The sequence below is a fragment of the Protopterus annectens genome, chromosome 8.part0 (genome assembly GCF_019279795.1).
Source record: "Protopterus annectens isolate FY-2018-M chromosome 8.part0, PAN1.0, whole genome shotgun sequence".
Classification (NCBI taxonomy): domain Eukaryota; kingdom Metazoa; phylum Chordata; order Ceratodontiformes; family Protopteridae; genus Protopterus; species Protopterus annectens.
This window is the reverse complement of record NC_056741.1, coordinates 625846870-625872014: the sequence shown is the minus strand read 5'-3', so window position 1 is coordinate 625872014 and position 25145 is coordinate 625846870. Positions and strand designations below refer to the sequence as shown.

The 25145-nt window shown below is 44.6% G+C and overlaps 1 protein-coding gene across 1 annotated transcript in view; it reads right to left on the bottom strand.

Moving 5' to 3' along the window:
* Positions 1-25145, bottom strand: part of BCAP31 (B cell receptor associated protein 31) — a 360261-nt gene that overhangs the window by 129532 nt on the left and 205584 nt on the right. The window contains exons 8-10 of the mRNA XM_044079292.1: positions 21190-21202; positions 19546-19557; positions 10437-10467 (exon numbers count right to left, since the gene is read on the bottom strand). Coding sequence (XP_043935227.1) covers positions 10437-10467; positions 19546-19557; positions 21190-21202 — 56 coding nt within the window. The remainder of the gene's footprint in view (positions 1-10436; positions 10468-19545; positions 19558-21189; positions 21203-25145) is intronic.

Below are 25145 nucleotides of genomic sequence, written 5' to 3'. Positions count from 1 at the left end.
AGATGTAGCATTTCTAACAGTGCTGGGTCAGACATGGCTTTGTAAGTCAAGCAGGCATTGCCTCCAAGTAGGCGATATGAGGCAGAGAATAGTTGGAGTTTATTCAGTCTGCCCATATAGGACAAGTATTTAAGGCCTAGGATCCTTTGTGTGGTACTTTTGTGCTCTCTCTAGTTAGTTACATGCCAAATGGGGCATTGTACTTTATGACTGGCCTAACGAGGGAAGAGTAGAGGGAGACAACGACCTCTTTCTTCCTGGATGTAAAACCCTTAGTAATGAGATGTGCCACATAGGACTTTCTAACCACAGTGGCAATGTGGTAGTCAAAAGAGAGGTTGCGGTCATCCTGTGTTCCCAGATCTCTTATAATGCCTTCTGTGTTCAGTGGACTACCATCAATTTGGTAATTCAAGGGAACCAGGTTTTTCCCAAGGGGGATGACTATACATTTTTTGGCACTGAGCTTAAGGCCATGGTTCTGACACCAGTCGTTGGTCTCACAGAGGCCTTTCTGTAGATGTCATCACTTAGGGAGTTAATATCTCCCAACTTGTAATAATCTGCGAACTTTGTCAGCCAGAGTCCCTTTGTGTTGGCCTGGACTTCAGAGAAGTAGATACCAAACAGGAGAGGATCCAGGACTGAACTCTGTGGGACACCACTTGTGAATGGTTGGCAGTCTGACTTGGAGTCAGCTTCTTTCACAGGATGGGTTCTGTCAGCCAGTTTGCAAGCTACCTAGTGATATAGGGGGTGATGCCTAGCTTAGTGAGTTTTTGTAGGATTCCTGAAAGGGAATGGTATCAAAGGTATTGGCCAGCAAGGTAGGCTGCATGAACCACCTTGCCTTCAGCCACAGCTCTGGTGACTGACTCAAAGAAGTTGACCAAGTTGGGCAGGCATTATCTACCCTTCACAAAACCAAACTGTGTAGGATCCAGAGTTTGGAGATTCCCTATACCCTTTGTTTATTAGGTCCACGATGATGCGTTCCATAGCTTTGCATATCAGACTCTACAGACTGAGGTAATAATTCCCAGGATCTGTAGTCGCTCCTTTGTGGAGAGGGATGACTGTAGCAGTGCGCCATTCGGTAGGGACAAAGCCTGAGGTGAGGCTGTGACCGAACAGGGCACACAGGCGAAATGCCAGTTCACTCTGTAGTTCATGAGGAACACAGCCAGGGATATTATCAGGTCCCATAGAAGCTGTATTCTTGGCCTTTGACAGTGCTGTTTAACCTGTGCAGCAGTAATACTGGGTGCCTGGCAATCTACTGGTATTGTGATTGGTCCTTTGGGGGGAGGGGTAAAGTTATCACGGAATCTGTCAGCCAGTATCTTTGCAATATCTTTTGGCTCTGTATAGGAGGTACCATTGTGCAGTAGCTCAGAGCAAATCTGGTTATTGCCGTGGGTATTCTTTACATAACTATAGAAGGCCTTGTGGCTGTCTACTATCTGCTGCAATTCTGTTTTCATAGCTAGCTTTAGAGGATTTGATGAGGTATCTCAACCTTTTGTGGAGGCTGATAAGGGAGTAATTTCCAGTCTTGGGAATTTCACCTTATTCCACATCAGTTTCCTCCTCCTGTTGTAGAGTTTATGGCAGGGGACCACCAGATTAGCTCCCCCCCCCTTTTTTTTTGTTTTGAGGAGAGCACCGTGGTTCTAGAGTATGGGGAGATCCACGCATTTGTATACGTGTTCATATAGTGCACTGGTGTATGAGTCGGCGGTCACGCAATTCTCCCATTTGCATGGGTGCCGTGAAGTTAGCCACCTCTGTTTTAACAGCCCAAAGTTAGCTTTGGAGTAGTTTTTCATGGTGGTTACCTTTGTGTGTGTGTCTGTGTGTGTGTGTCTGTGTGTGGGGGGGATGTGGATTTCCAAGGTGATTAGTTTGTGATCAGATCTAACCAGGGAAGAGTTGACTATTGGTGTAGAGCAACGGTCACCCATGTTAGTAATGACCAGGTCAAGGATGTTGCTACCTCAAAATGAGCTGGTCCTGGGCACTGGAATTAATGAATTCCAGAAAACATTGGGCAAGTGTATTGGTACACGAGTAGTTTTCCCAGTTAATGGAGGAGTAGTCGAAGTCACCTAGTATGAGAGTGTCAGGTTGGACCCCAATATTCTCCAGGGTGCTTAGGAATGTGGAGTGCGAGTCTTGGAACATGATTGGGGACCTATAGCAGGCTACGACCCGAATCGCTGTCTTACCCAATGTTAGCTGCACCTGAAGTACCTCAGATGCGTTATGTTGGGCTACCAGTCTGGAGTTGTGTGCATCCTTTATGAATACAGAAACACCACCGCCTTTGGAGCTTAGGTCCAAGTTCTGGGGCCGAAAGGTGTGAAATGAGTTACAGCCTGGTAGTGCAGGGGTGCATTTTGCTGCCTTGAACCAGGTCTCTGTTACAGCACAAATGTCTGTGTTCTCCATTTTGAGGAGTGCTTCGAGCAAGTGCATTTTGAGATTTAGACTTCTAGCATTGAGCAGCATGACTCAGATTGCATTTGTTTGTAGCTGTTATGGTGGTAATTTGGTCTTTGGAACACCGCCTAAAAAAGGCACTACAGGGGTGGCAAGAGCCTTGGCCAGTATCTGGAAGCCCAGGGGTGACAAATGTAGGCCATCTCTGGCAAAGCATAGAGGTCTGTCAATCATGGCATCCCAGGCAGACAGATACAAGATCCCCTTAGAATGACACCAGAAATGTAGCAATTGCTGAAATCAATCATTTTCCGCTTGTACTGTGGGTATCATTCTGGGTGATGGTAGGATTCTGCTCTGGGCTAGGGTCATACCTGCCTGGGCTACACAATCAGAGCTCCTCCAGGTCTATTCACGTAGTCCAGGGAGGTAAGTCTTCGGTCATTCACACCCACATGTACAATGAGAGTCGTATTTGTACCCGTTGAGGGACCAGAGTGTGTGCAATATGTGGCAGATCCTGACACCTGACAGGCAGCAGACTGTTGCTTTCTCCTTACTCAACCTAGCGAGTGGGACATCAGTGCACCTCACTATCAAGTCACCTATGACTAGTGCATTGGGCATGCTGTTTTGCCTTAGGGGCTTTGAGTGGCACACTGTTTAGGAGAGTTATGCGTCTCGTGATTAGTGTTGTGTTGGTAGAGTGCATTTCTGCCTTGGAGGTCTCTGCTCTCCAATAGCATCCCCTCAGTAAGCAGGTGCGGGATGTCATTCTGGAGGTAAGGAGGCCTAGTACTAGAAAATCCTATGCTGAAAAGTGGAAGATACTGTTCCTGGAGCAAAGGTGGGTTTGTGTTTTTATGTAAAGGCAGTGCTGGTGTGTGTTCTGGAGGGCTGTGTGTTCCATGTGGTGTGGTGCAAGTGTTGACCTTCACCTCTTGACCAGCTATTCCGGTCTTGGCTGGAGTGGCGTGGCTTCCAATTTTGATACACAAGTGCATCTTTCACAAGTCTGAGTGTTGGGAGGTAAGAGGAGAGGGTTGTCAGTGTACATGCGGCAGTTGCTACATTGCCTTAGGATGCCTAAGTTCACCAGGTTATTAGGAGAAAGCACAGGAGAACTGACCTTTAGACATGCCCGGAGGGGTGGGCATTAGTAAGTACTGGAGCAGTGTCTTGTGGAACGTTTAGTGCTGGTAGCACTTGTGTGCTACAATAATTGTTACATGAAGTCTGGCAAAGTGTTAAACTGATAAACTAGTAAAAGTGCAGGAGAGGAGAGGAAAGGAAAGTACAGTTGTGTACACTTACACTTACCATAAATGTAGATGTTAGAGTGTATTCACTGTTGCAGTCATCACATCTGGGTTATCTGCCTACAGGTAAGCCCTTAGCCGGCCTGAATATCAGAGTCTTGGATTACTGTGTCAAATGCTGTCTCTTTCATGATGTCAGGTCGTCAGGGGTATAAAACATGCAGCAGATGCCATTACATCAGTTTTTCTAGCCCCAGATGTCAGGTGCCCCCCACAATGGGAAGCAATTATATGTTATGGTACACCTCCAACAAAAAACAAATACACCAGAAAGCTTAAATACACCAAACAAACAGAAAGGTAGAGCCAAGAGAAGTCAGGGGGCTGGAGGGAGGGTAACCAGGACTGCAACAGTGAATACACTCGAACATCTACATTTATGGTAAGTGTACACAACTGTACTATGTTTTTTGTGTTTCACTGTTGCAGTCATCACATTTGGGTTGATTCCCAAAGTTAAGGAAGGGAGAAGGAAGTTAAAGAGCATTAGGGACAGCTATTAAGCCCTGCAAGACTGCAGTGGCAAAACCAGCTCTGGATTTAGAAAAAAATAGGCATGTGGTAATGCTTGGTATGTACAGAGCTCCAGGTAGCAGCTTCTAGGATGTCCCTGGTAGGGACTCCTCTGAGAAAGGCTGCAGAGGTAGATGCAGCCCTGGTGGAATGTGATCTTATCCCCTGTGTGGTAGGTTTTCCATGGTGCTTATAGCAAAAATTAATGCAATGGGCTATCCATTTAGAAATGGTTTGCTTTGAAATGGCCTTCCCCTCTGCAGTAAAGCCAACTAGCAGCTGTTCAGATTTTTTGAGAGGCTTCGTCCTGTCCAAATAAAATCTAAGTCGTCTGTGCACATCCAAACAGTGCAGTATTGGTTCTCCTTTGTTTTGTGGATTCAGGAAAAAGGTAGGCAAATGAATGGACTGATTTAAGGCCACACTAGACACCACCTTGGGCATAAAGGAAGGATTGGTCCTGAGGGAAACCCTGTCGGCATGGATGATGATAAAGGGCTCTCCACTGCCATGAGGGCCTGTAATTCAGACACTCTTCTTGCTGAAGTGATGGCTAGAAGGAAGGCCGTTTTCCAAGAAAGGAATTTCAACTCTGCAGTTGCAGCTGGCTCAAAAGGAGGGGAGAGCTTTTCCAATACAAAGTTAAGGTCCCAGGCTGGGGTAGGGGCTCTCCTGGGGGTCTTAAATTTTTGGGCTCTTTGAGGAATTGCTTTAGCAGGGGGTGACAGAAGAGGGTTTGTTCAGTATTATGTGCTGAAATGGCAGAGGCATGAATTTTAATTGACGAGAATGATGGTCCCTTGTGGAGCATTTCTGTCAATTACTGAAGTATATGAGGTAAGCTGGGCACCGTTGTGACCACCCCCCCCCCCGTCTGGCTCCAGGAGCAGTTTCTTCCACTTTTCAGCATAGGATTTTCTAGTACTAGGCCTCCTTACCTCCAGAATGACATCCCGCACCTGCTTACTGAGGGATGCTATTGGAGAGCTCAAGGAATTAGCCAGGCTCCAAGGTTCAGGGCTTGAAGTTGAGGGTGCAGAAGCTGGCCCGCCTGCTGGGACAGCAGGGAAGGGGTCTGAGGCAGGTGCCATGGTTCCAGCAGTCATACTGCACAAGAGGGGGCACACCAGTGCTGGCATGGCCAGTCTGGTGCAATCAGTACTGTCCTTGGCTTGCCCTGTTTGATCTTTAGCAGGACCTTTGAGAGGAAAAGCAGAGGGGGAAGGCATAAACAGATGCTTTCCCAGGTAAAAGGACAGGGCATCAACTTTCCAGGCTTGACTGTGAGGAAGTGCTTCTGCAGAATTTGTCCAACTGGTTATACTGAGGGTAGGCAAACAGGTTAATCTCTGGAGTCCCCCATTTGTTCAAGAGGTTGAATATTTTTGGTTCCAGTTTCCATTTTTGTGGGTCCATGAGATTTCTGCTTAGATAGTCTGCCAGTGACTTTAGCTTGCCTGGCAGGAATTGAGCTTGTAGGTGCACTTGGCAGCTCAAGGCTGTGTTCTACAGAGCCATGGCTAGTCTGCAGAGAGGGTACGAGTGGGTTCCCCCCTACTTGTTTATGTACCACATAACTGTGGTGTTGGCAGTCTTTACCAATAATTATCCTGGAAGAATGTGGTCTTTGAAGGCTGTCAAGGAATTCTGTACAGCTAACATTTCTTTTTGGTTGATATGCAGGTGCATCTGTCTCAGGTTTCATTTGCCCTGAATGCACTGCCCTGCCAAGTGAGCCCCCATGCATAGTGTGATGCGTCTGTTAGGGTTTGGGAGGCAGGGGTAGAGTGAAAGTGAGCCCCTTGTTGTGGTAGCAGGCCTCTGCCCACCAAAGGAACTCTTGTCTTTATATAAGGAATGATAGGAATCATTGATACCAGGTCCTGAGAATGTTGACACCATAGGCTTTTTAGATACCATTGTAGTTTCCTCATATGCAGTCTTGCATATGGAATTAGTAGAATGCAGGAGGCCATGAACCCCAGGGCTTGCAGAGCTTTCCTTGCAGATAGCTGGGTCTTTGTGGCCAATAATTTGAATTAGGTTGTCAAAAACTTTTCTCTGGAGTGAGGAAAGCCATCTGGGAAGTTGTGTTCAAGCTTGCTCCCAGGAATACAATCTGTTGGCAGGGTACTAGGTGAGATTGTATTTTGTTTATTGTGTACCCTAGTGAGGTTAGAAGTTTTTACGAATGCCACATGTTTTAATAGCAAGTCCTGGCTTTCTGCCTGAATCAGACAATTGTCCAAGTATGGGTATATAGGAATATTTCTTTGCCTACAAAATGCAATGGCTGGAGCTAGACAATGAATACCCTGGGTGTAGTAGATAAGCCAAAGGGAAGTGCCGAAAACTGATAGTTAATGGAGCCTGCCCTGAAGCGTAGGCATTTCCTGCAATATTCCCTTATTGGAACATGCAGGTAAGCTTGCTTTAAATCTAAGGTTGCCAACCAGGCATCTTTGTCTAGCATATTAAGTGTTAGCATCTTGAATTTTGGGATTACCAAAAAAAAGTGTTAATAGAGAGGTCCAGGATAGGATGCCAGGAGCCGTCTTTTCTGGGTACCAAGAAAAGTCTTGAATAAAAACCTTGTCCCGATTCTTCTGCTAGGACAGGGTGAATAGCCCTGATACTTAGAAGAGAGAACCTGCTGTTGAGCATCTACCCACTGATTTGGAGGTAGGCCTGGCCAACCGTTTGGGGTTGGTAGGGTGTGGAAGTGGAATCTGTATCCTTGGGAAACTAGATTCAAAACCCATTTGTCCTGGGTAATCAATTCCCAGTTGTTTTTAAATACAGGCAGCTGAGTAGGGCTTGGAAGGGTTAAGGTTAAGTCATTGTGTCATTTTCCCGTAGGGGGTTGTCTTACTACTCCCTGCTTTGGAAGTGGGAGCCCCACTGCTTAGGCCTGTGCATGCCTGAGACTAACCTAGGTGGTCTGGCTTTTCCTGGGTTTGGACTGAAGGCCTGGAAGAGGCTGGAAAGGACCAATTCTTTGAAGGCCAATGCCTCCTAAATCTGGGAGGCTGTACTTGCAGGAAATCTTAACAGTTAGCATAGATTTAGCTTTCCTCCATCTTTTTGAGGATGACTTCTGCTTTGTTGCCGAAGAGGCGGTCTTGGTTTAAGGGAACATCCAGTAATTTAGCTTTAACATGATCTGGCAAGTTTTGCTCCTTAAGCCAAGCATGCCTTCCAAGTACATAACCAGTGACAGCAGCCCTGCAAGATGCTTCTAAAGAGTCAAAAACCACACTGCAAATTATGTTTACCAACTTGTTCTGCAGAATGCATTAAATCCTGTAATTGTGTTCAATACAGTCCAGAATCAACATAATTTTCTGTTTAAGTAGTCCCATAACATGCTGCTGGTACTTCAACATATGAAACTGGCAATTTAAAGCCCTAATAGCCAAAGTAACAGAAGTATATACCTTCTTACCCCATCTGTCCAAGGCTCTAGACTATCAGAAGGGGTAGGGTTTTTGGCAGCAGTAGTCTTAATGCCCTTTGGTCCTTGGGAAATGGTCTCTGGATCCACAGTAGGATTCTTGGAGAAACTTGAGTCGGGTACTCTAATACTGGTCAGGGTTTTCTGGGAGCTAGAGATAAAGTATCTGTGTACAGGCTAGATTCCAAGAAGGCATCATACACAATGTCCAGAACAGGAGGGATAGCTAAAGGCCTGTGTTGAGGGAGGAGTAAGAATGCCCTAAGCCTCTTTTTGGAGTAAGAGTAATCCTGGCTTTCCCAGTGGAAATGCTCCCCAAGAGTGTGCAAGGTTTCACCAAAAGAAGAATCTTCTGGAGGGGAAGCAGAGGGAATGGAATCCTCTGCATCAGAATCCTGATAGGTAGATAAGGGCAAATCCTGATAATCAGAAGAAACAGAAATATCAGATTCCTGATCAGAAGGAAAATCAGTTCTAGGTCTCAGAGGGGAAATGCTGTCTTCCCCTAATTAAGGTAATAAGGTCTTCAGCCATTCTAAGTATTTGTTTTTTAGGCATATGGGCCTGAGCATGCGGTTTGAATGTCGGTTTTCTAGGCGTGGGTAGAGTTTTAGGCCTGAATGAAGAAGATGGCAGTTTAAAATGCAAGTCTGGAGGCCTGACTACACCCTCAGAAGCCGGTGTCTGCACAGCGGCTCCGGAACCATCCAAGGTAGAGACATCCGCAGGTTCCATAGTCGAAGAAGCATCTCGCAGCATACAAGACTCTGAATGGGTCTCCGTAGAGGCCTGCGAACCTGAAGTAGTGGGTATCAAGGGGCTGCAAAAGCATCTCAGAGTACCGGTGGACTGGCGACTAGCTTAACGGAAGCGTTGTCTGCAGTTTTGGACCTATGCGGTCTGTCTTTATCCTTATGTTTTTTTTCGGAATATCGGTAGTCAAATGGCTTATCAAAGGCATTTCTGGATAGTTATAGAGTACCAAAATAATTTGCTGTCAATACAAACAGATGACGTATAGTTTGAGGGTTGAACAAGGCACAAAACCGACAGCGAGGGACGTCGTGGTCTGGTCCTAAGCAAGGAATGCAGTATGAATGAAAGTCTTTATGAGGTATTTGCTTTCCACAGGCAAGACAATTATTAACTTTTACGGACATCTCAGTTGAGAGCAAGAAAAAGAATCCCCAACGGGGTACTTAGCTTTTTTGAAGACTTTGGTTCTGAAACTCAAATGAGAATTTCAGGAGTCTGGGACCGGTACTTGCGAACTGCTTCAGGCACCGCGTGGCAAGAAAGAATGATGTAATGGTGTCGGCTGCATGTTTTATACCCCTGGCATCATGGAAGAAGAGAGCATCCAACGAAGAAATCCAAGACTCTGGTATTCAGGTCGGCTGAGGGCTACCTGCAGGCAGATAACCCAAATGTGATAACTGCAACAGTGAAACACGAAGAACATCTAGCAGATCTAAGGGAAAAATTGAAGAGCAGACTTTGGCACCGCTCAGAAGCTTGCCAACAGTCCTGGATACAGCAAATCTGTACCTGGACAAGACTAGTTACAGGAAAGGTGGGGAAGAAACACAAACATGGGCTTTTAAACCAGAATGTTAAAAGAGATGGAAAAACTGCCCAAACGGCCAATAAACTACAGCATCTGGGCTAAAAACCACTCCTCTTGTGGTAGATAGGCTACCAAGTGCTTACCACTCCCACTGATAAGCTAGGCGGCTTCCCTCCAACTCTGAAAGACTTGGAGGGCTCAGAAGCTTAACAGTCCTGGATACAGCAAATCTGTATCTGGGCTAGACTAGTTACAGGAAAGGCAGGAAACAAGCTTAGAATTTTTTTTCAGAAAGCAGCTAAAACAGCACTAAAAACAATTCAAGTGCAAGCTAGCACACAGGTGTGTAGCAGTATTAAAGCAAATACAGTTTAAATAAATGCAATTTGAAATGTATTCTGAACCAACTTCAATTGTTTTATTCAACTCTGAACAGTTAGAAAGTGCCAAAAAATACATACATATCAGCTGAGAAACCCACTCGGTCAGAACACAAGGAGATTTTGTTTTTGTTAGTGAAGTGCAAGGGGAGGAAGGAGAAGCAGAAGATAATTCAAGGTTAAGAACTTAAGTAGGTTGGCCTTCTCAAATGTTCTCTGTATTAGGTAGAATGAACACGAGACTGGGAGGAGTGTCCTAGATGAAATTTACAGTAGGGGAGGCAACTGCAAAGCCACCAAGTATAACAAACACCACAGGAATAGGGTAGGAGGGAGGAAGCCAGTTTCAGAACAGATCAGAAACAAAAAACGTCAGCAAATATATAAAATAATTCAGTCAGGCAAAAATTAAGACAATGCTGGAAACTTAAATTGCCAAGAATTAAACTGATCAGCGATACATTTCCAGATTTGAGAGCACTCCAGTTAGAACACAGTTTAACAGTGGAGATTTTTTATATTTATATATTTATATATATATATATATATATATATATATATATATATATATATATATACACACACATACACATATATATATATATATATATATATATATATATATATATATATATATATATATATATATATATATATATATACACACACACACACACACACACACACACACACACACACACACACACATATATATACATACATACATATATATATATACACACACACACACACACACACACACACACACAAGCAAACTAAATTTACTCAACACTATACAAGTTAGTATTGCATGAGAAAAAAATCTAAAATCCTTATTCAGCTGAGTTACAATTTTTTTTTGTCTAGAGATACTCAATCATTAGTCCACGGGAATAGTTTTAAAACAAAAAAAGTACAGTTTTGTACCTACCATAAATGTAGATGTTAGAGGATCCACATTGCTGCAGTCATAACCTGTGGGTAGTCCGCTGTCCTCGGTCGGCCCGAATACCAAAGAGTTAGGCTGGCGTCGGTCATGGGCGCCCGGAACTGACGTCAGTACGTAGTAGTACTTAAGCGCATGACCGACGCCATATCCTCAGCCTTTCTTGCCCCAGATGTCAGAAGGCCTTAAAAAGAAAAGGCCAGAGCCACAAAGGAGAAAATAACAATTATCCCCAAGGAACAATAACAACAACAACAACCCCAAACCAAAGAGGGGAAGGAGGGAGGGAAAATAGGACTGCAGCAATGTGGATCCTCGAACATCTACATTTATGGTAGGTACAAAACTGTACTATGTTCTTCGTCTCACATTGCTGCAGTCATAACCTGTGGGTAGAATCCCAAAGCAAAGGAAAAGGGAGGCTGGCAAACTAAAAAGCATTAGGGGCTGCTAACATGCCCTGTAAGACTGCAGTGGCAAACCCAGCCCTGGACTTGGAGTAAAGAGGGAGATGGTAATTCTTAGTAAAAGTATGAACTGAACTCCAAGTAGCTGCTTCCAAAATATCCTTAGTAGCTACACCCCTCAAAAAAGCAGTAGAAGTGGCAGTAGCCCTAGTGGAATGAGGTCTAATCCCAGCAGGAACATTCTTCCCATGATGAGAATAACAAAAAGCAATACAATTACCAATCCACTTTGAAATAGTCTGCTTTGAAACAGCTTTCCCTTGTGAACCCAAAGCAAAAGAAACAAATAACTGTTGAGTCTGTCTGAACTCCTTAGTTCTGCTCAAATAGTAACGTAACTGCCTGTGTATATCCAAAGAATGCAAGATTTTTTCCCCCTTATTTTGGGGATCAGCATAAAAGGTAGGCAAATGGATAGACTGGTTCAAGGCCACATTAGAAATCACTTTTGGCATGAAAGTAGGGTTAGTATGCAAAGAAACTCTATCCTTATGGAATATCAGAAAGGGTTCAACTGCCATGAGAGCCTGCAATTCAGATACCCTTCTAGCAGAAGTGATGGCCAACAAAAAGGCAGTCTTCCAAGACAAAAACTTCAATTCAGACGCAGCTGCAGGTTCAAAAGGAGGCAAAGTAAGCTTCTCCAACACAAAATTGAGATCCCAGGAAGGAGTAGGAGCTCTACGTGGGGGTCTTATATTTTTTGCCCCTCTAAGAAATTGCTTAAACAAAGGGTGAGAAAATAAAGGAGGGTCACAATCATAGTGAGCAGAAATGGCTGCAGCATGAACCTTCACAGAGGAAAATGACAAACCCTTGTCTAGTAATTCAGTAAGGTTACTGCAGTGTAAAACTCATATTAGGTACAGAGACATCAAAGTCCTTTGTTGTGCTCCAAAGAAAAAATCTCTTCCATTTATCAGCATAAACTTTTCTAGTGCTGGGCCGCCTAGCTTCCAAAATGACATCTAAAACCTGTTGAGGAAGCTGAGAACCCACAGGCTCTAAAACAGAATATGCCAGGCCGTTAGATGCAGGGACTGCACCCTGACATTGAGCAAATGACTGCTTGACTGGGACAACAAGTGAGGAAGCTGTGGCAAAGGCCAAGGAGGCTCCTGAATTAAACTCCTCAACAGAGGATACCAGTGCTGTCGTGGCCAATCTGGTGCTATTAAAATCATGCAAGGCTTGTCCCGCCTGACTTTCAAGAGTACCTTGGTAAGGAGAGGCAGAGGAGGAAAAGCATAGACGTGAAGGTTGTTCCAACTGAAAGATAGAGCATCCACTTTCCAAGCTTTTGGGTGAAATACCCTTGTGCAAAATTTTGGTAGTTGGAAATTTAGAGGAGAAGCGAACAGATCTATGTCTGGAGTTCCCCAAGCCACTGTCAACTGTTGAAATACCTGAGGATCCAATTTCCACTCGTGGGGATCCACAATTTGTCTGCTCAATACATCTGCTAGGGAGTTCTGTGCTCCTGGCAGAAACCATGCTTGAAGAGTGATGTGCAAACCCAGAGCAGTCTCCCACAATATCATAGCTTGTCTGCAAAGAGGGTAAGAATGGGTCCCCCCCCTGCTTGTTGATGTACCACATGACTGTAGTGTTGTCTGTTTGTATCAACACCTGTCCTGGTTGAAGTAGGCCCTTGAAAGCCATCAGGGCAAACTAAACTGCTAACATCTCCTTCATGTTGATATGCAAATGCTGTAGTTTGGGAGGCCACGTGTCTTGAATCCATTTCCCATTGAAGTGTGCTCCCCAAGCCAGGTCTGAGGCATCCGTCATTAAGATCTGACTCGCCTCTGGTCGGGTCACAGAGAGTCCCTTGTTTAGGTGACATTCCTGTGCCCACCACAAGAATTCCTTCTGGATGCAAGGTATTATCTGAATGACAGTGTCCAAATCATGGCAGTGTTGAGTCCATACACTTTTGAGATACCATTGTAGCTTCCTCATATGCAGTTTGGCATTGGGAAGTACCAGAATACAAGATGCCATGAACCCCAAGGCTTGAAGGACTGTCCTTGCAGTCAGCCTGGACAGTACTGATAATTGCTGGAAGTATAGGTAAAGAGTTCTTTGTTTGTCCGGGGTCAGAAAAGCCATCTGAGAGGCTGTATTCAGTCTCACACCCAGAAAGCACATGTCCTGAGAGGGTACTAGACTGGACTTTGTTTCGTTCACAGAATACCCTAGGCACCTTAAAACTGCCATTACATACTGTAGCTGTTGAAGTAACTTGTCTTTGTCTTGAGCAAGAATCAGGCAATCGTCCAGATAAGGATAAATTTGTATTCCCCTCAGTCTTAAGAAAGCTATTACAGGAGCCAGAACCTTTGTGAACACCCTGGGTGCAGTAGATAAACCAAAGGGCAATGCAGAGAACTGATAATGAGAAGTACCAGCCCGAAAACGCAGGGATCTCCTGCAGCTGGGCCTGATAGGAATGTGAAGATAGGCCTCTGAGATCCAGAGTTACCATCCAGTGATCTTTGCCTAGCAGAGGCAGAAGTTGCTGTAATGTTAACATCTTGAACTTTGGAATGTCTAGGTATGTATTGAGAATGGACAAATCCAGAATTGGCCTCCAAGTGTTTCCTTTCTTTGGCACTAGGAATAGACGAGAATAAAACCCTAGGCCTTCTTCTGACGGAGGTACCACCTGGATTGCCCCCATCTGTAAAAGCAAAGAAATTTGTTCCTGAGCCTCCAGCCTTTGTTGAGGAGGTACATCTGGCATGCCTTTGAAAGGAGGAAAAGTGTGAAAATAAAACTTGTAGCCTTGATTTATTATGTCCAACACCCATTTGTCCTGGGTGACCAAATGCCAATTTTGTTTGAAAAGTGCCAACTTTCCTCCTAGAGGAGCTGCCAGAAAGGAAGGATCTGGCAGCTGGAGATACAGGTCATTGGGTCTGTTTACGAAAAGGCTGACCCCTGCCCTCACCAGAAGATTGTGCAGGAGAACTCCAAGTCCTAGGTCTGAAAGAACCCAGAGTGTGAGCCCTGCCCCTACCACGTCTAGACCTGCCCTTAGACTGAAAATCCGAAGAAGGATAAGACCATCCCCTTGCAGGCCAATTCCTGCTAAACTTAGGGGGCTGCACTTGCAAAAATTCCTTAACTGTCTGCATAGACTTAGCTTTGTCTTCCATCTTTTTCAAAACTGACTCCACAGGGGAATCAAAAAGAACTTCAGATTGAAGAGGAGCATCCAAAATCCGAGCTTTAACATGCTCGGACAAATTTTGATCCTTAAGCCAGGCATGTCTACGAATAACTGAACCAGTAGCAGCCACCCTGGAAGAAGCCTGAAGGGCATCGAAGCCACACTGCAAGGAATGTTTACCAACTTGATCTGAAGCATGAACCAAGTCCTGCAATTCCTTACACTCTATACCCTCAGATAAAGCATCTACCTTAGATTTCAATTGCCCTAACAGAAAGTTCTGATACTTCAGCATATGAAATTGGCAATTTAAAGCCCTCATAGCTAACGTAGAAGAGGTGTACACTTTTTTACCCCACCTATCCAATGCTCTAGAATCTTTATCCAAAGGAACTGGATTCTTAATCACAGAAGCCCTGACACCCTTAGGCCCTTGTATAATAGTTTCCGGGTCAGCTCTAGGACTCTTATACAAATATTTATGTGCCTCTGGAACTCTGTAATACCTGTCTGGCTTGACAGGGGCAGGGGGTAAAGAATCAGGATTAAGGGAAGCTTCAGAAAAAACATCCAGAACAACATCTAAAACAGGGGGAATAGCCAAAGGTCTATGTTGTGGCAAAAACAAAAATTCCCTAAGCCTCTTACGAGAATCTGAAAAATCCTGACCTTCCCACTTGAAATGCTCCCTCATGGAATGCAAGGTTTCAGAAAAGGAAAAATCCTCCGGAGGTGAAGCAGAAGGACAGGAATCCTCTGCATCCGAATCAGAATAGGGAGGAAAATCCTGAAAATCCTCAGCTGAGGACTCAGAGTAATCTGAGGAATGCTCCATTCCCTCAGAATCTGTCTCCACCCTAGGCCTCTTCTCTGGAGGGGGCATAGAACCCCTGATCAAAGTAATCAAATCCTCTGCCATTTTCAACATATGTTTTTTAGGAACAGAGCCCGAAGAACTAGGGCTGTGGCCCGTACCAGAAATACCAGGTCTAGCCTTAGCAGGGCCTTTAGTGACTGAAGTAGAAGGCCTAATAACCTTTTGTAAGGATGGAACCACAGAAACTTGAGAAGCACCCCCGGCCTGACCTAACTCCTGAGAAGCCAACTCCTGTAAAAGTAAAGGGTCCCCCTGGGATTCAGCCGAGACCTCGGCTGGATCCACAGATTCAACCGTAGATTCCATAGAACCGGCATCCGCAACGGACGACTCATCCGGTTTAGACCTTAAAGATTTATCTTTTTGCTTTTCTGACATCCGGATTAACAGAGGCAAGAAAAGACAAAAATTTTCCCCAACGGGGTACTTAGCCCAACTTGGTCTTCGGTCTGAAACTCGAAAACTGAATTTCAGAACGCCGAACGGCACTTGCAAAATTGCTTCGGACCACGCGGCAAGAAAGACTGAGGATATGGCGTCGGTCGTGCGCTTAAGTACTACTACGTACTGACGTCAGTTCCGGGCGCCCATGACCGACGCCAGCCTAACTCTTTGGTATTCGGGCCGACCGAGGACAGCGGACTACCCACAGGTCATGACTGCAGCAATGTGAGACGAAGAACATCCCTTTTAACAGTGGGTGTACTTTAACAAATGGAAAAAGGTCAACACAAAGGAAATCAATCCATCAGTCTTAAGTTGCCAAAAAGAAAAAGTAAATCCTCTGCAATGAACTGCTCAGTTCTAAAAATTCAATGGAAAAAACAAAAACCGCAGCAGAAACACAGCGAGGGGATAAAACAAGCCAAGACTTTAATAAAAAAGAATGAGCGCTTTCATAAAACCACTTTTGCTTCTTCAGATCATACTCTACTAAAACACCATGAATTAAATACAAAGATAATATATTCCCCTGGGCCACCCCAACCAACAGACACACAGACAATTATGGTTGCTCGTTAATTACTTGATACTAGGACAATTCAAAGACCAAGAAGAAAGTCATTAGCGGTCTATTTTCAAAACTATTTTTACAAACCTCTCTTTACATCATAGAAAACATGCAATACAATAACATTCTACACCATTTAAAACTTTTTAAACTTATTCCTTCAGTCTTCTGGATTTTAAGTCTGGTTGTATAGAAATATAATCATTTAACCCATAGTCTTGATGTGCTCTCAGTCTAAATATCCATCTCAGCTCTGCCTGTTCTGTAGCATTGGTCATTACCCTCTCCTAACACTAGGGGGTACAACTTGTAACACTGAGAACATAAAAATATGTTTCTCTCCTTTCTCAATCATGTGTTTAGCAATGGCACTGTAGGCTAAACCCCTACGTGCACAGTACAGATGGTCTCATTCTCTCCCCTAAACACCTATTTGTTTTACCCATGTAAAACTGTTTACAGACTGCGCAAAGGGCAACATACACTAAGTGCTTTGTATTAGTCAGCCTTTGCCCTAACTTCATATGTTCTGCCAGTGTGTGGATGTACAAATATTGTTGACTCGTTGACTAAATGACAAAGAGCAAGCTCCACACTTCCTTGTGCCAACTTCCCCTGTATTATCTAATGTCTCTCCACCATTCTGGGATAACAAAGTTTACGTTTTAAAGACTGTTTATTCTTTAAACCAAAAGTGGACTGGGCCCCACTTCCTGGGCTATAGGTGGTTCCACTTGTAATACATGCCAGTACTTCCGTATTATTCCTAATACCCCAATCATTTGTAAAATAGGCAAGTGAAAATGGTATCCCTTTACTTAGGCTATCCTTCTTACTATTACATGTATGGGGTAGTGTCCCAGGCTATTCCTGCCCCTTTTAACTTCATCATATACTAATATAATGTCCACTTCCTTATAGTCTCTTATTAAAAACTCCTTAAAATCTAACCTCTCCTAGTTCACTATCACGAGTAGTGAGCCTGCTGTTCCTTAATGTTTGTCCCTTCAAAATATTTTTAAAGACATGCTTAGGTTGCATGCTTTCATGACATAAATAAGTTGGGCGATAGAGTATACAAGATGCCTGTATCGTCCCTAATAATCTGGGCATCCAAAAAAAAAAAAAAAAAATCAAAGCTGGAATCTGAAATCGTAAACAAATTCTAAAAATTCAAAGGCACTTAATTTGCTCTCTTGTTCCCCGCCAAAGCAGGAAAAGGTAGTAGTCAAATCTACGATAAAAGGAAACAATTTCCCTTCCAAGCTGTGAACCTAGTAGGTGTTCCTCCTCCCAGCAGGTCATAACCAAATTGGCGGATGTGCCCATAGCTACACCAGAGGTTTGCCTACAGTAAATATTATCAAACACATTCGAGCACTAGTTCCAAAAGATAGTAGATGAAATCTGTTTAGTTGCCAGTACACGAAATCAGACCCTTCTAACCACCTGAAACCCTTCTAAATGGAGTTTTGCTGTAAATAGTGATTTCACATCTGAAGTCACCATAAACTGAGTCTTCACTGCTGTTTCACCTTCTGTAAACAAAAAGGTCTTGCAAAAATACCACTGTTACTGGTGGGTCTTGATGCAGTAAAAGCATTCAGAGTAAGCTGGGATTTTAGGAGTGCAGAAATGGAAGCATCTGCATTCCCCTGCTACAATAAGATTAATTAGGAAGATATTAAAGGGATCTGAGGCAAAAGTTAGTGGGAAGGTTCCTTTCCAACAAGTGGGGTTTGAAAAGAGGAACCAGGCAGGGGTGTCCTCTTCCCTCCTTTCTCAATGGTTCTAAGTATAAACCAAATAAAGAAAATAAGGGACTCAGAAATGCAAGGATACAATTAGTATGGTAATCAAGAGAAGATGCTTTTTGCAAACAATATTTTGTGCCTGATGAAACAGGAAAAGGACATCTCAGTGCTATGGATCATTTGGAGATGTATAAAATCAATGAAGATAAAACAAAGGCTATAGCTGTAAATTATGCACCCACACATGAACTGGTTCAGCAACAGCCACATTTACGGAGGCAGGATAAAATGAAGTTTTTGGAGGTATGGATTAAAAATGTTATGGCAAATAAGGATATGTGGGAAGAGACTAAAACACTGAAAACTGGAAGCTCTTGTTTATGGATAGCAAAAACAAGCAGTGAAAATGTTTTTAGTCCCTTTAGTTTTATATATAGGTTAGTCATTTTTATCAACCAAAATGATATGTTGTGGACAGTAATAAAAAGAGTTGAATGGTTTTATCTGGGAGGGGAAGAGGGCAAGGGTCAAGTGGGCCAAGCTGTCCTTCCAATCTGACAAGGTGGTTTATGATTACATGATAAAAGGCAATTTTTTTTTTTTTTTTTTTTTTTTTGAGTTACACAGTTGAAGCTCATATATGTAACAAAGTGGAAAGGAATAATGTAGGGGAAAATTCAACAAATAAGGAGACTGGGATTTTGGATGCAAATCCTTAAGAACAGCCACACAGAATATTGTACTCAAAGCAGCAGAAAGTATTTTAAAAACAGCCAACATGAACATGGAGAAAAGAGATTTTGTCAACAGGGATGCCTGCAATTAGGGGTGCAGAGAATGGGCAAGAGGGGTGTTGAATTTACTGGAGAAAACTAGGAAATGAACCAAGGTATTGGGAGCAAATAACTTCAGAGGGAAAGGTAAGAAAATGGGAAGAGGCTAAGAAGACGTTTTGACCGCAGGCTAGAGACTGCCTTTCCTATCAGGGATTGATTGATGCAGGCAAAGAGAAAGGGATAGGGGAAACAAAGGAAAAACCTGCTCTGGTGGAGTTTTTAGTTGAATCTGGTACAGGAGCGGCTGTTAAAAAAAAAAAAAAAAAAAAAGGGATAATTGGTACAGCATATAAAATACTGCACAATAACTACAGGAATCAGAGGAAGATAATAAAGATAGGAGAGAGATTAACCAATTCACAAGGAAACGATGCGAGGACATATGCATGTCTCCCAAACATGCAAAGTTTAGAAGAATAAAGATTTCTGCTTGGAAGTGTCAGTTTTCTACCCCTCCGGTAGAATGCACATAATGGACCTCTGATGGTGAAAAGTAATTGGGGACATAAGTTTTGCAAGTGTAATGAGTTGGTAGACTAAACATTCCCTACAGAGCAACGAATATAGAAAAGCAGTGGATAACTACAAGGAATTGAAAAAGAAGTTGTGTACCTACCATAACGTTCCAGGTTTGTTGTCCTTCATCTTGCCTTCCTTCTTACTGGTTGGGTTCGGGACTCGCCCATTTTACTACAGCTCGAGAACTTATACTGGCTCAAAGCTAATTCCCCATCCCAACATGCCTAGCGGTAGCTACCCAGATCTCGTTTGTAATAGCCCAGACTACACCATAAAAGCAAAACGCAAATTTCTACCTAGCTCTTACACAAAAGGAAAATTTGTGTATACAGGGACAATCCACATGTAAAATTGAGGAAAAAGGAACAAAGCTTGGTCAACTAACCTGGTATGTCAACAGGAAACTCAGCCAGTGTAACCAATGAAGAAATTCCTGTCGATCCTCCAGGAAGGGGGAAGGAGGGGGGGACGCAAGGAAGGAAGACTAAATGAAGGACAACAAACATGGAACGTTATGGTAGGTACATAACTTTTGTTATGTTATCCCCATCTCGCCTTTGCTCTTGCTGGTTGGAACCATGTCCCCAGCACCTGGTTCTTTGGTTCCACTGTCCTGAAGAGTATATTCCAGTGAGCTACCCAAGAATGCCCTGTTCCAGATGACCACAGGACCGTGGAACCAAAGAATGTCCTGTTCCGGGAGACCACACCCACTTTGTAATGAGTGATAAAGATATGATTTGCCCATGTTACGGCTGCACAGATTGAATCTAAAGGTAATTTGGCTTGAAAGGCAACAGAGGTAACCAAGGCCCTGGTTTAGTGTCCCCTGGCCTTAACTGGAAGCTTCTTGTTACAGAGATCATAAGTATAGGTAATTGTATCAGACAGCCACTTTGAGAAGGTCACTTTTGACAGTAAAGGTTCTCCAGTTTCAAAGGATTCAAACAATTGATCTGATATTCTAAAGCCCTTGGTCCTGTGTAAATAAAAGCGTAATTGTCTATGAACATCCAATTTGTGTAGTCTATACTCTTGTCTTGTTGCAATAATTTGGGAAGAATACAGGAAGCTCGATGGACTGATTTAAATTATACCCTGAAAACACCTTTGGCAGGAAGGAGGGATTGGTTCTAAGAGAAACGATCTTTGTGGAACATGAGATACAGAGGGTGAATAGATAAGGTGTGTAATTCAGAAATGGGTCTAGCCGAGGTGATTGCAATCAAGAAAACCATTTTCCAAGACAGAAATTTCAGGGGACAAGACGTTGCTGGTTCAAAGGGTGGAAGAACCAGAGAGGCTAAAACAAAGTTTAGGCCCCGGGGGCTGTAAAAGTGTTGTACCTCATAAGAATGCTTTGCACGGCTTATGGGACATGATGTTGAGCCCAACTCTTCCACATGAAAATTGGAGATGGCAGCCAGTTGGACCCTAATGGGAGCTGCAGCTGCCCCTCGTTCGAACGTTTCACCAAGGAAATGAAGAATCTTGGAAACAGGAGCAGTGAAGGGATCAATATTATTCTTTGCCCAATAAGAGAACCTCTTCCATTTGCTAGTGTAAATCTTTCTGGTAGTGGGCTTGTGAGAGGACACCAGTATGTGCTGTACTGCCAGGGAAATGTTGCGGAGCCTGGTCAAAAATGCAAGTGGCAAAACCAAGCAATTAGCTTGATAGTTTGGAGGGAGGGAGGGTGCACGCTCGACTGATGCATCAAGAGGTACACAACTGGGTCCAGTATCCAATGCTCCACTTGGATATGGAGAAACGGGAACCATATCTGACCAGGCCAGCAAGGAGGATGAGTTTGCAACCCAGTGACTTTGCTTTGAAGTACATCTGGGATCAGAGGAAAAGGTGGAAAGGCATAAAGTAGTCCAATCATGAACAAGTGCATCCCTGGGTGACTGTCCTGGTGGGGGGACTAAGGCGAAATAGCTGCTGCATTTATTGAGGAGCGGTAGAAAGATCGCAGCATGTCTGGCCCCATTTGCAAAAAATCAATTCTGCAACTTCTTGTTTCAGGGACCACTCGTGAGACATAAGGATAGCCCTGCTCAGCCTGTTCGCTATCACGTTGGATTTCCCAGGAATGTGCATCACAATCAGAAAACGTTGGGAAGATATCACCCATTGCCATACTCGAAGGGCCTCCTGACACAAGGGGTAAGATCTGGTCCTGGCCAGTTTGTTGATGTACCATACCACTGACATTGTCCATCTGAACTGCAAACATTCCGGTAGGTAGAGAGTCTTGAAGTGCTTGCAACATCAGAAGCACTGCTCTCCTCTCTAGAACATTGATGTGCAAGTGGTACTAGTGTGGTTGTCACATTCCTCGGACAGTGTCCCAGATAATGCCCCCTGCTCTATATTTGGGAGGTGTCTGTGGTCACTGTGGTTACTGAATGGGGGTCTAGAAAGGGTCCGGCCCAGAGTCACCTGGGGGGAGACAAGCTGCCATACCAAGTCCTCTTTGCAGAAGTCCGTGAAAGAGATAATGTGACATTGGTAGATCCTGGAACAATCACTGAGCGAAAAGAAGCCACTGCAGAATTCTCATGTGGAAGTGAGCCATAGGGACTAGAGTAATTGCTGCAGCCATTGAGCCCAAGACCTTCAATACCTCTCTGAAAACTGTCTTTTTCATGAGGAATGAAACTTGCTGACGAATGGTTGATGCCCTGTCTTGAGGCAGCTTTGCTATCATGGCTCTTGTATCTAGGTCTACCCCTATGAAGGTAGACTGACAAGGCAAAAAGGCAGACTTTGTAGTTTATGGTGATGCCTCGCTGGGAGCAGGTTTGAATTGTGTAGTCCCATGCTTTGATCAGTTGATGCTCGGTGGTAGCAGCGAAGAGCCAGTCGTCTAGATACGGAAACACCGGGAATCCTAGATGTCTCAGGTCAGCCGTGACCACCGCCATACACTTGGTGAACACCCTGGGGGCTGTGGTGAGACAAGGGCAGAGCTCTGAACTGAATGACTGGCTCCTAGCCGGAAGCGTAGGAATCTCCTGGATCGTCTGTCCATTTTTATGTGGAAGTACTCATCGTGGAGATCGATGCAGCACATCCAACTGTCCTGACTCAAAAGGGAAGAATGGACAGCAGTGTTACCATCTGGAACTTCTATTTTTTTTTTTTTTTTTACTGATTTGTTTAGCTTGCCGAGATCCAAGATGAGTCTCTGTCCCCAGTCTTTTTTGGAACTAAAAAGAACGTGGAGTAAGTTGCAGATTCGATTTGGTCTGCAGGGACTTCTTGGATGGCTCTTTTTCCTAGCAATCTTTGTACTTCTTGGATTGCTTGATCCCAAAGACTGGGTGGAACATCTGGGATTGAGTGTTTTGTTCTTAAGGGGGGTAAAATGGGAAAAGGGAATTTAGTAACCCCTGGATATTACTGACAGTACCCATGCATCTTTCTTAATTGTTTTCCAGGCTGTTTGATACAATGATAGTCTGCACCCGACTACCTCCAGAGGCAGTCTGTCCTCCCTTCAGGAGTGCTGGGAGGGCCTAGCAGAGAATGTATCTGTCGCCCTGCTGTTGTGGACTCACCCTGCCATGAGGACGGCGTCTTCAGTTATTGTTTCCCCTCTACCTCTGAGGGAAAATTCTCCACGTGTGTCAGGCGAAGCTCCCAGAGATTTTCGAAACCACATTTTCCAACTCTTCTGACCTTTAGGGTAGGGTCTAGATGAAGTGGAAAAATGGACTCCTACGGCAGAGAGTCTTGCCATTCTTTTCACACTTGGCGAGTCTTACCAGAGGCCCAAACAAGGATGAGCCATCAAAGGGGTATTGGTAAAGGAGGACTTGAAAGGTTCCGCAAATTGACAAAGGCGCATCCAGGAGAGTCTCCACAAAGCAACTCTGGTACATGCTGCCCTATTCGCTCCATCTACAGCATAAGAAATGAGCCTCATGGAGGAGTTGGCCACTGAAGTCAAGGCTGCAAGCTGGGAAGCTGCCCTTTTCGCAACTCCCTCAGCTGTAGGATCCTGCAGGGTATCTCCCAACTCCTTTAGGAAATCCCTCTGAAGTTGCGTGAAATGTGACAAATAATTCAGCGAGCCAAGAGTAAAGGTCGCTGGAGAACATACGCTTCCCATGCCAGTCCATCATATGGGCCTCCTTGTTCGGCGGATGGACAGATGAAGTTTCCGCCAGTTCCTTCTTCATGGCTGCTGCCACCACCACAGCATCAACAAGAACCCCTTTAGAAAGGTAGTACTCGTCTTCGGGTGCAGTTATAAATTTATTTGGTCTCTGTGGAACCGATTCCATGGTCTCTACAGCGCTCCACACTTTCAGACTCGCTACAGACAAAAGTGGATCAAAAGGCTGAGACACCCAAGAGGTGGAGGGTCAGAAACCAAAAGCGTCCAAGTAGACTTTCTCAAAGGGGGACCATGGGGATCCTTCAGATTCATCCAAGTCTGTCTGAAGTGATGGACTCAGGGGAGTCCAAATGCTTCCTCTTACATTTTTTCTTCTGAGGGACCTCCTCAATGCACAAGGGAGGGTTCAGAAGTGGGGTCGCCCAATGGGGGTCCTGGGGCATAAGTTCCCTTACACTTGGAGGAAGGAGGAGGGTCAAAGGCAGGCACAGAGGGAGAAGGATCCAATGAGCCGAGGGTGGAGGGGTCTCAGGAGACGACATGCTCACCTAGAAGGCACCACTGTCCTGAGCCGAAGGAGCATCTGGCTCCGAAGAGCCCAGAGATCTCCTGTGAACTGAGCGATGGCTCCAAGGCTCATGTGGGAGCAGAGCTCACCTGCACTGAAGCTCCAAGACGGAGAGCAGGGTCAGAAGACAAGGGTCCAATGCCACTTGTCCCCTTCAGAGCAGATGAGCGTGCTTCGGCACCCAGATCCCTCGATGGACTGAGACATCGAGGAGATTGGAGCAGGAGTCAGAACCGATAAAGGAGAAGTAACCTGAGCAGACTGTTCCACCACCATGACATCCATGCACTCCAGCTTCGAGCTCAAGCGAACCGATAGAGAAGTTGAATGGGCTGAAGAAGCAAATTCCTTATGGGCTGGGCTCAATAGCAATTTGGCAAGTGCCTGTGACTTCAGGAGCCTATTGACCACTCTCCCACATAATGATCCAAAAGCCTGGAGTGGGAAGAGGACCACTGACTGCCTGCCCCAGAATGAAACAAAGGAGACTGTGCAGCAGAGTACACCGGCTCCAAAGAGGGAGGCCTGGTTCTTTTATGGGCCCGGACTGGCTCCGAACATACTGATGGAGCCGCCGGACACACAACTTTGTCAGAGCCAACACTGGGAACAGACAGAGCTGAAGATTTCACAGTAGGTTTAGGTTGTTCCGAAACTGCAACTGATTAGGATGATTTAGGGTCTTTTTCGGACTGTTTAGCTGGCTGAGGAACCAGAGATGAGGGGATCATGAGGGGATCCTCAGGGTTCTTAAGGAGGCCATGCAAAATCAGTTTCTCTCCTGCAGGACTCTGGAACTGAAAGCATGGCAGATAGAGCACGAGTTCTGCAGGTGAACAGCCCTTGAACAGTAAACAACTCATGTGCCTGTCCGCAAGGGACATTTTTTTGGCAACACGAGTCGCACTTCTTAAAGCCAGAGGGCTTCAGACTCTTTAGACATGCTGGGTACCAGAAAACACAAACTGCAAAAACAAGGCTGTGACGGTTAAAAACAGAACTACACTACCACAAATAAGGGTACTTTTTTTTTTTTTTTTTTTTTTGGAAAAAGGGTGAGAGCCCAAAAGGCAACTTCCCCAATAGGAGAGGCTCTAACTTAAATGGTTACTCCAACAGAAAGAGGGAAAGAGAAGAACCCTTCAAGTTAAATGGGCTCAAGGGGAAAGCAAGGCCTAAGAAAACTA